This window comes from Antrostomus carolinensis, unplaced genomic scaffold (genome assembly GCF_000700745.2).
Source record: "Antrostomus carolinensis isolate BGI_N321 unplaced genomic scaffold, ASM70074v2 scaffold1426, whole genome shotgun sequence".
In the NCBI taxonomy this organism is placed as follows: domain Eukaryota; kingdom Metazoa; phylum Chordata; class Aves; order Caprimulgiformes; family Caprimulgidae; genus Antrostomus; species Antrostomus carolinensis.
In genome coordinates this window covers 1-9,288 of record NW_010323709.1, presented here as the reverse complement: position 1 = coordinate 9,288, position 9,288 = coordinate 1, and the positions used below count along the sequence as shown (strand labels likewise).

General features: G+C 38.7%; 1 protein-coding gene across 1 annotated transcript in view; it reads left to right on the top strand.

The window, feature by feature from the left end:
* The window catches only part of LOC104527027 (anoctamin-4-like), a gene marked incomplete at its 3' end in the record, with an annotated part of 184,869 nt that extends 181,014 nt beyond the window's left edge, over nucleotides 1-3,855 (top strand). The window contains 1 exon segment of the mRNA XM_029085611.1: nucleotides 3,773-3,855. Coding sequence (XP_028941444.1) covers nucleotides 3,773-3,855 — 83 coding nt within the window.
* Nucleotides 3,856-9,288: the final 5,433 nt, after the last annotated feature.

Genomic DNA, 9,288 nt, shown 5'->3' with positions numbered 1-9,288 from the left:
TGGCTGAAAGACTCTGAAGCACAGAGACCCATCTTTCACAATGCTTCATTGTGGGTTAAGTGGGTCCCATCAAAGTAAGGTTGGAATTGTCAAGTGCACCAGGAGATACTGGAATAGAAACACACTTTTCTTCAGAAAATATATTGACCCATTGCTTCACGTACTGTATTTCTGCCCCTTTTAAGCTAAGTTCTACTTAAGAAGTAGAAGTAATTGATATAATATGAAAAAAATATGATACGACTAAGTTATATCTAAAAGACATAACACTTAAGACAAACTGGTGTGACAAAGAACAAAAGATAGTCTCACTTCGGTACACTGAAGGAATTCACTGGTCATTTGTTCAAGCTTTTCAGTATTAGAGCTTCTGTTTAAAGAAAAAACCCTTTCAAAAGGATCAAAGTTATAAACCTCTCTGGTTTATAGGAAAAAGTAATTCCTTCTGAACACCATTCCTTTTTTTTATTGGTGAATAGATTGTTGTCTATGCTCACTGAGATGTCATGTCAGAAGCTGGAAAAGAATTTTTCCTTTTGAGAATCACTAGTCTTGATGATATTTTGCAGATGTGCAAAGCTTTAAAAAAGAGGGTACCAATAGCATTTTTTTTTTGTTTCTACGCTAGAGGGAAACACTGACACTTTGCCCTTTATGTATGCCTTGAGATATGTCAAGCCTGATTAAAAGGTGGGTCCCATTTCTAGGAAAAACTTCTCTTTTTTTACTGTCTGAACTGGATTATTACCAAAACCAGAAAATAAGAGAAAGATATTCATTCTAAATAGAAGCTGACTTTTAAAGTGCAGAAAAAAGTCATTCTCGGAAAAAAAATCTAGGTAAATTTGATAATCAATTGACTTCCAGCACATTGCTGCAAAGCCAGCTGGAATTGTAGCTTCTGGTTTTCCAGTTGAAGTACTGGGGAAAGCTAGTGCAAAGATGTCACTGTCTAGATGTTTCCTGAAGCTCAGTAGCAAAGTTCTGTATCTGTCCAACAGGAGAGTACAGCCATTTATAATTTCTAATGATTTGTTAGAGACAAAGTGGACTAATGGTAGTTTCTCTGTCTCTGCATATCTTTGGAGGGCTAAGAGAAAGGACCAAAGTCCTTTTTGAAATATCTTCTTGTCTACATAGAAACATATTTTCTTTGATAAAAGATGTAGCTTTAGAACACTTGCTGAAAGGCAAAGTTGAAAGGGGAAAAAAGGCCTGGCATGAAGAATTTAACTCATTTTTCTAGCAATAAGAAATGCCAACATAAAACATTTTATCTGAATATATCAGTCTAATAAAAGATATTACTTTCCTATAAACATTGTCTTTAGCATAAAACATTCACACTGATCTGCTCTCTGAGGAGACAGAATTTAAGGAAGTTCTTCAGCAATATTCCTGGTATATAGAATATATTCCAGAAGTAAGGATGGAATATATTGAATGGTGATCTTACATACAATAGGGAGAGAATTTCTGAGAGAAGGTCAGGATTAAGCTATTTGATACAAGAGGCCATTTGCATTGCTAGGTAAGATCACAGCTTGTTGCAAAGGCATCTGAGGAAATGATGTTAAGACAGCTGGTTGTGTAAGTTGATGCTGAGGACTGAGCTGCAAGATTGAGCTCTGAAGCAAGGCAAGCATAGCATAGAAAAAGCTAGCAAAAGACCTGGGAGTTAAGACCAATGAGAAATTCAAAATTCCAAACAGGATTTTTAAAGAATTCTCATCATCTGCTTTAAACATATCAATTGGAAAATGGCAGAATGGTAAGCACAATTGTGTCCTGTTGAGCTGTTAAAGTCAGAAAAGAATGCTGAAGTGTGGAAATTTCAAAATGCAGTACTTTTCAGAAGACCTCAATAGTACAGTGAATCAACCAAAGATGGTTATTTAAAACATATTTTAAAATACCTAGCTAGAAAAAAGTGCATACTGGCTTAGATAGAGGGAGAAAAGTGTTGCACAGCAAAGGCTAAAACAGCACTGTGCAGATCATCCTATTTGCTACTTAATGATTTGAAAATAGCTTTCTAAAGATGCTTCAGTAACTGCACATACTTACTCTGACAGGTGTTAAATATACTAAATATAATATGTACAGATTCCTCACTCCAGGTGTGTGAAAAACAAGAAAGAAAAGAAGTACGGTTGTGAACTCATACGCCCACTCCAGTCCTGCTTCCAGCCGCTTTCTGGAATGGAAACAGAACGTTAGTAATCAATCAAGCTTGTTTCTCCCAGGTCTACAAAAAGTGCAAGGCTACTTGTTCAGCCTGTACAAAATAATTCAATATGAGCTGATAGAAGAGAAGCAGCTCCACCAGAAGACAAGTCAAGGAATGAACAACGTGGTGTTTCAGCAGCAGTGGAGCCTCATTAGCACTTACTAGATTTGCTGATCCCAACCAATCATACTACAATTATTTTTAAAAGTCACAGAAACATTAAGATCAGGAGATTGAATTTACTTTCTTCGTTAGATTAAATCAAAGCAGCTAGTTACCTGACTCCAGCTCCAGCTTTCAGAAAAAAGATGACATGATATATGAAAATGCCTTCAAACCAAATATCTGCCTCCTTAAATGTGCTTTTGATAGCTTACCTTATCTGCTCGCAGTGTTCATTTTCTAAGCATACCTTAGCTGCATTGTCTAATACATTCAAGTATAATAATTCTTACTGGTTATAAATTCAATTTCACCAAACTTACACCAGTGTTTAGTATCATGTCACATCATTATCAATATGCTGCAGTAGGGCAGATAGTCCATTAAGGAGATCATTTTAGGACTGGTTGTGGAACAGATTGCCAGGCTGTTGTGACACTGTTTTGGCTGATACTGTGCTAGCTCATGAACAAAGAGGTTTATGTTCTCTGTGGTTATCAGCCTGATGCTTTTCATTGAGCAATAAAGGGAAGAGTGAAACCTCACAGCAGGAGAGGAAGTCTTTCCATTGATTTGTGTTAGCTTTAGGCAGTTTCTACATTCTTTAAAAAAAAAAAAAAATTAAAAAAAACCTGTCACATAAACAGGCTCAGTATTAATCTCTATAATATGAACACGGAGATATGAACATACTATTTTATGTCTGAGCTCTTCCTTGATTGTTCTTTCCATCACAAAATGGATGTACAGTCAGGTACAGGCATATGGTACTATCTTGGACTCTGTCAATAAGGTCTGTACAGCACAGAATGTGTACTTGTCAGACATTAATGCCACACCATAAATGCACACTCCTGTGGTATAAAAGAAATCATCTGGATTAGAAAGGTGCAAGACAAAAGTTCCCATTTCCTCAGTAGTACTCTACAAATTTGCACATGCACTGGAATCTGCTTCCTCTCAGTTCTGGTTTCTCTGTATTGTAAATGGTCTTCAAAGGAGAATTAATGCTTTATCTACAATAGTTCCAAGAAGTCTTTAGCTTCATCAGACATCTGCTCTATCTAGTTATGATGACTCACAGGAACAATTTTATTCTTTGAGAGTCCTCCCTTGCTTGGTTAGAAATTAAATGTTCTCATTTAGCACTAGATGAAATCTCTAAAGCTTCAATCATACTTGAAGCAAGCAAAGTAATCCTTAGAAAGCAATGCTTTTTGAAAGCAGTTTTGGTCATCAGCATGATTTGCTGTTCAAAGGACCTCATTTATGCAAAGAAATGAAAGTAATTTAACAGCTTAATTCAATAGTTCTGTGATAGTAGCTAATATTTTCTTGACTTAAAAACAATTTTGTATTTTTTTTTTCTATTTGCTCCAGCAACTGTTTTTCTGGAGTTTTGGAAAAGAAGGCGAGCAGTAATTGCTTATGACTGGGACTTAATAGACTGGGAAGAAGAAGAGGTTTGTATAAAAAAAGTACTCCTTAATCTTTAATACAAAAAGATTTGGTTAAAAATGTAAGCATGCTTTTCTTTTTGCTTTTTTTTCAATTCATTCTTTGAATCTTCATAAACTAGGAAATAAGCATTTTTCTCCTCAGATGCAAAAAAACTTTCCCCAGACCAAACTGTCCTGTCTTTTTACACCTTTATAAATCTAAATTAATTTCAACATATCAGTGGCTGTCATTGTGGGAGATTTCAGGAAAAAAAATGTACTTTAGAGGGGAGCTAACAAATTTTACTTTTGAATACAAAGAAATTCTTGATAGCCTAGAGTACCATGAATTTTGGGAAAAGGGTTTTTATGCATTGTTTTAGATAGCCACTAAGAACATTGATGGAGAGAAAGCCTTGTGAGGCTTGTACCAGCTTCTGAATGTTCAGGTGCTGGTTATCAAAGTATACAGTGCTGTGGAGAGACTGAGGGAGATGAACCAACTCAAAGGATTTAATTCATCCTCTGTTGATAGAGAAAATACCCTTAGAGAGAAAAGTAGTGATTACCAGAAAGAAACAGCATGCTCTTGGTACTGAGAGCTGAGGTCTAAGTGGAACTACCAGGTTTTATTATGCAGGAGAAAAACAAGATTCAGTGGATGTGGTAGAAAAAGTGCTCCTCAAGTGTGATTAGGACATACTGGTGTCCACGGAGTCTGCTCTCCTTCCTCTGCAGAGATTGGCCTGAAGCTCTTGGAGGGACTGTAAGAAGCTGCTGTAGTGGTCTCAATGCAGCTGAAAACTTCTGTATTCCTGCCTCTGTGGAAGAATTTCTTTTTCATTAATCTTGCTAGCAGAGAAACAGACTTCTGAGTTATGGGATTTTTGTCTCTATGAGGCAAAGTAGTTCAATGAGGCCATGAAATGGTAGAATTGCTCATTTGCTGGTAGAATTTTTATATTTTTTTTAATTCTTAATGACTAAGAAAATAATCCAAGAACATAAAATGAAATAACTTACACAACTGGAAATTGGTTTCTTCATAGCAACAGGAACATAATCTGTGCATATGTGCCGTCAATTCTTGGTAACACTTCAGGACCATTGTCAAATATTTAGAAAATACCCTAATACTGATTTAACTCTCTTGAGATTAGCAGCCTGCTCTTGCCAATGCTGATGAGTCACAGCCAGACCACAATGAGATAGGCCTGCCTGAGGTTCAGATATTGATCAGGATTGAATTGCAGTGATTATGTCCCTTCATGCCTAGTTGCAAAAAAGCCACTGCTGCTCCTGCTGACAGCTAAGGCAGAAGACAGATGTACTATATTGAAATTTCCAAGTCAGGATTATAGCTCAGTGTCCTGAGAGTGAGAAGGAGCCTTTGAACTAACAAAATACACAAGCAAGTGCAATATGAGGCCCTTTTTATGATTTTTTTCCAGGAAGTCTGGTCTTGCAGATGTTTATAGTTTGACATGTTATATACTTGCACCTTTCACCATTTAATCTACCTGGATTTGGGATTATGCTGAATTATAAAGCCACCCACCTGAATCTGTGATGATCAGTTCATTTACCAATATTGAATTTCATGGTAATGTTGTCCTTAAATTATGTTTTGCCTTTTCCCCCCCCCCCCCCCCTTTACATGTATAATATTAAGTGCTTTCTGGCTGCTGTGGTAATGCTTGGAGTAGTCTTTTGCTCAGGTGTGAGCCCAACAGTTCCAAGCGCTTTCAGGACCACTCTCCATTCTGTTTCCCTCCCCTCTTTATGCCCAAACTCCACTTACAGCCTTGGTGGTACTACTGAAAGAGCCTGGAGGAAAGCATTCCCATGGAAGATTCATCCTCTGCTTTCTGAGCTTTTTTGGAAGACCGTTACCATGTCTATGCAGCTAAGCCTTTAGCTGGTATAAACACTGAAAAGACAGGAGAGAGTAGAGTTGTTAGATTTTTCCTCTTTCAACCAGAAAACCTGAAACAGCTTCTGGAAGTTTACACTATCCTCATAGAAATATGATGTGTTTATTTTATGATGTCTATCAAATAACATTATTTTTTATAAGCAATGCTTATGTTCCACTTATTTCAGTTTGGCATGCAGGATGACATATGCATGTCGGTAATTTGCAGAGGATATCTGTTCCCTGCTGATGGTCAGCTGGCCTTTTATTCTCACACCAGGCTTTTTCCAATAAGCCCTGTCAACAAGACCAAGTCAGGTGCCCTGGGATGAGTGTACCTGCTTGCTGCATCCCACGTCTGAGACGGGAGGAGAGCAACTAGAGTTCTGTAAAGCCCCTCAGGCTAAATTAAGGTGAAATGACAGCAAACGATCTGTTAAGCACTTTATTTCTAATGAAAAACAAACAAACAAACAAAAAAACACCCCAAAAAACCCTTAAACTTGGAAAATGAAAAACGTTGGCACTGTGGGTTCTTATGGAACAAAATCTATGAAAGAGAGGAAAAGAAGAGAAGAGAGGGACAGGAAAGAAAAGAGATAAGGAAAGATGTCACCACCCTTGGATCTGGCAAGGGTCTCAGACAGATGGGCAGTCTCTGGTGGTGGGCGCACACGCAGCAAGACTGGCTGATGTTGGTTGCTGGGCGCACACATGGCTCCCTCAGTTTGAGTCTTTATACAGCTCAGCCCCTCACCTCCAGCGAGGGCTGATGTAACTCTTGGCCCACTGTGCAGGTGCCTCTGGGGGAGGTGGTCACAGAGGGTCTTTTCTGGGGGTCTTGGTGGTCCTTGAGCCCCCTCCTCCTATGAACTCTATATGACCTTTGGCCATACATGGTAGTGTTTTGCAGAACACAGAACTGCGTGTCCTCCAACAGCCTTCTGCATCCCACTAATCACCTTCTGCATCTTGCTAACTGCTCCTCTTACTGTTCTGTGCAGAACTTGTCTTGCTACAATGTTTGAGACATATACTAACTCTTTCAGTCTCTCACACTGCTCCAGAGCTATTCATTGCACCTTCTTACAGTTCTAGTGTGAGTTTGATAAGTCTCTACAGCAGAGGGTAGCAGTCTTTTCAGAAGCAGTGTGCCAGATGGTACTTTTCTGTCTCAAATTAGAGGATAAAGATGCCAATAGGAACTCAGCTGTCTGCTTGTCAAATATTTATGTGACCAGTTATCAGAGCATCCATATCTTATTGCATTTGAGGCATCAGTTCCTTCTTTGTTCAGCAGTCAGTGGGTTCCCAAGAGTAGGAGCATATTGCCTCACAGAGGTGTCTTCTATGAAGACGCTACAGTTTCCAGTCCTCTTGCCTACTGCACAATTCAAGCATGTCCTTGCTTTAAGGTCAGGTCTATGGACCACTGCCTCCTTTTCTTGAGTATTGAATGCTGCACTTTTCCATTGGCACTGGGGTCTTTGTAGGACTTTGCTCCTGCAGGACAGTCACAATTTGGACGCAGGTGTTCCAGGTGAAAAAGCGTTGAGATCTTTTCCCTGTTCTGTGATTTGAAGTCCACCTCTTCGCTTTGCCATTACCTTTAGCTGCAAGCAGGATAACCTGCTAACAACAGGCCTTGCAAGGAGATTTACTTCTAGGGGTGCTATCATTATCCCAGTGATGAAGATTCAGGTGCTCAAACTTTTGGAAATCTCTTTTCCACATCTGGGATATAGAGAACAATATATCCTTGGATTAGAAAGAATAGGACTCCTGCAAGAATTCACCTGTTGAAGGACTCAGACACCTTCTGAAAGAAAATAATATATTTCACAAGGAAATTTAGAGTACCTTTTCTAGTGCAGAAAGATCTGACCTAAGGCACTGCACAAAGATCTGGCCTAAGGCAGTGCATATTAATCCGTATCTGATACTCCAGAAACCAGTATGTTTTCTTCTGTGAGTAAAGAATTGGAATGCTCCATGTCTGAGAAGCAGGAAGGAAGGACAACAGTCTGTTTTATGTAGACTGAAAAAGACATATCCTGTGGAGATTGATCATGAAGTTGTACATGTCAGTACAGAGAATTTTGTCTCCAGAAGGTGAAAATTTTACTCCTAAAAGTGCTGCTTTCTAATAAAAACATTGCTAATTAAATTTCCTCTGTACATTTCATTCAGTTATCACTGCACAAAATCAGCCAATTTCTTTTATTAGCTATTTCAAATAAATCAATTAAAGAGTTCTAATTACCATTTTAAGTCACAAGCTTTTGTTAATGAAGATTGTTATTTTTATTAACATTATCTGCCATGTCTAGCTTTTGCTTGCTTTAATTTTCATTGTCAAATTGAAAAAGCAGGTTTTGCTACAGAGGGAAATTTATTAATTCCTACCAACAATAGATTGAAAAAAACCCCACCATTTATAAGGTTTCCTTTCACTTAATTATCACTTTTCTGTTCTAAATGAAGAGACAAAGAACTGAAACAATTAAGACAATGGGAAGGAGAATTTAGTTTGTTCAGATATGCAACCTTCTGAATTCCTCACCACTTCAGATTTTCACCTTCAGGATGGCATGCCACAGCCCCTGCACTGTCCAGGTCCCCCAGCCTGGGCACGTGGGCTGAACATATTCTGGCTCTTTCAGCCTTGCAAATCTGGATTTCCTTTTCTTGTAAATGAGGTGCAAGGTGGGAGACATGGAAAATAACTGGGTCTTGGATGGGTGTACAGCAAGAAACCAACTGCACAGAGTTCCTGGCACTCCCAGCTGAAATATGGCTTCTATAACTATTTACAACATACTTTTTTCTTTTTCTTTGATGTCACTTTCTTTATATCATTAACCTCAGACAGTTACAGTACTGCTTACTTCCTGCCCCAAGCTAGGCTCAGCATTGCTGAGTGTCATTAAACAGGTATGATGGTTCATGCCAGAGTTTGAGTTTTGTGTGGAAATGTATCTGTAAAAATAGCATTTGCATTATCTGAATCAATTGTAGATTGTAGGAGATACCTAGATTCATGGTGGGTACGATAAAGACTTCCCTATAGTGCAGACTGTGCAAGAATCAAACCTTGGCTTAAGAGAGCTGCCGAGAAGAAAGAATTTATTGTGTATGATCAGTAAGTCAGCTGGCAGAGACCTTGTACAATCTACAGGGTTCAATTTTCAAGTGCCCTGCTCCAATGCTATCACATTCTGTCCTTTTGCATGTCCCTGGGCACACGGGAATGCTACTTGCATTGTTTCTTTTGCTAGATTATGCTTCCGCAGCAACCTTCAGCCCTGTTATGGCAGGAACATATTGAGCAACATAGAATACGAGCAAAGTGTTACCCTACCTCCACAGAAAGGTGTTTTGCCTATGTAGCTAATGTGGGGCTGGTTCCCTCAGGCACATGATTAGTTACACAAGCATTGCAGTTGAGCATTCATGGCTCTTAACTTTTTTGATACCATGTTACCAGGTTGCTGCTTTAATTTGGAAATCAATTGTATTGAGAAAATGCCTTCAAAATTCCA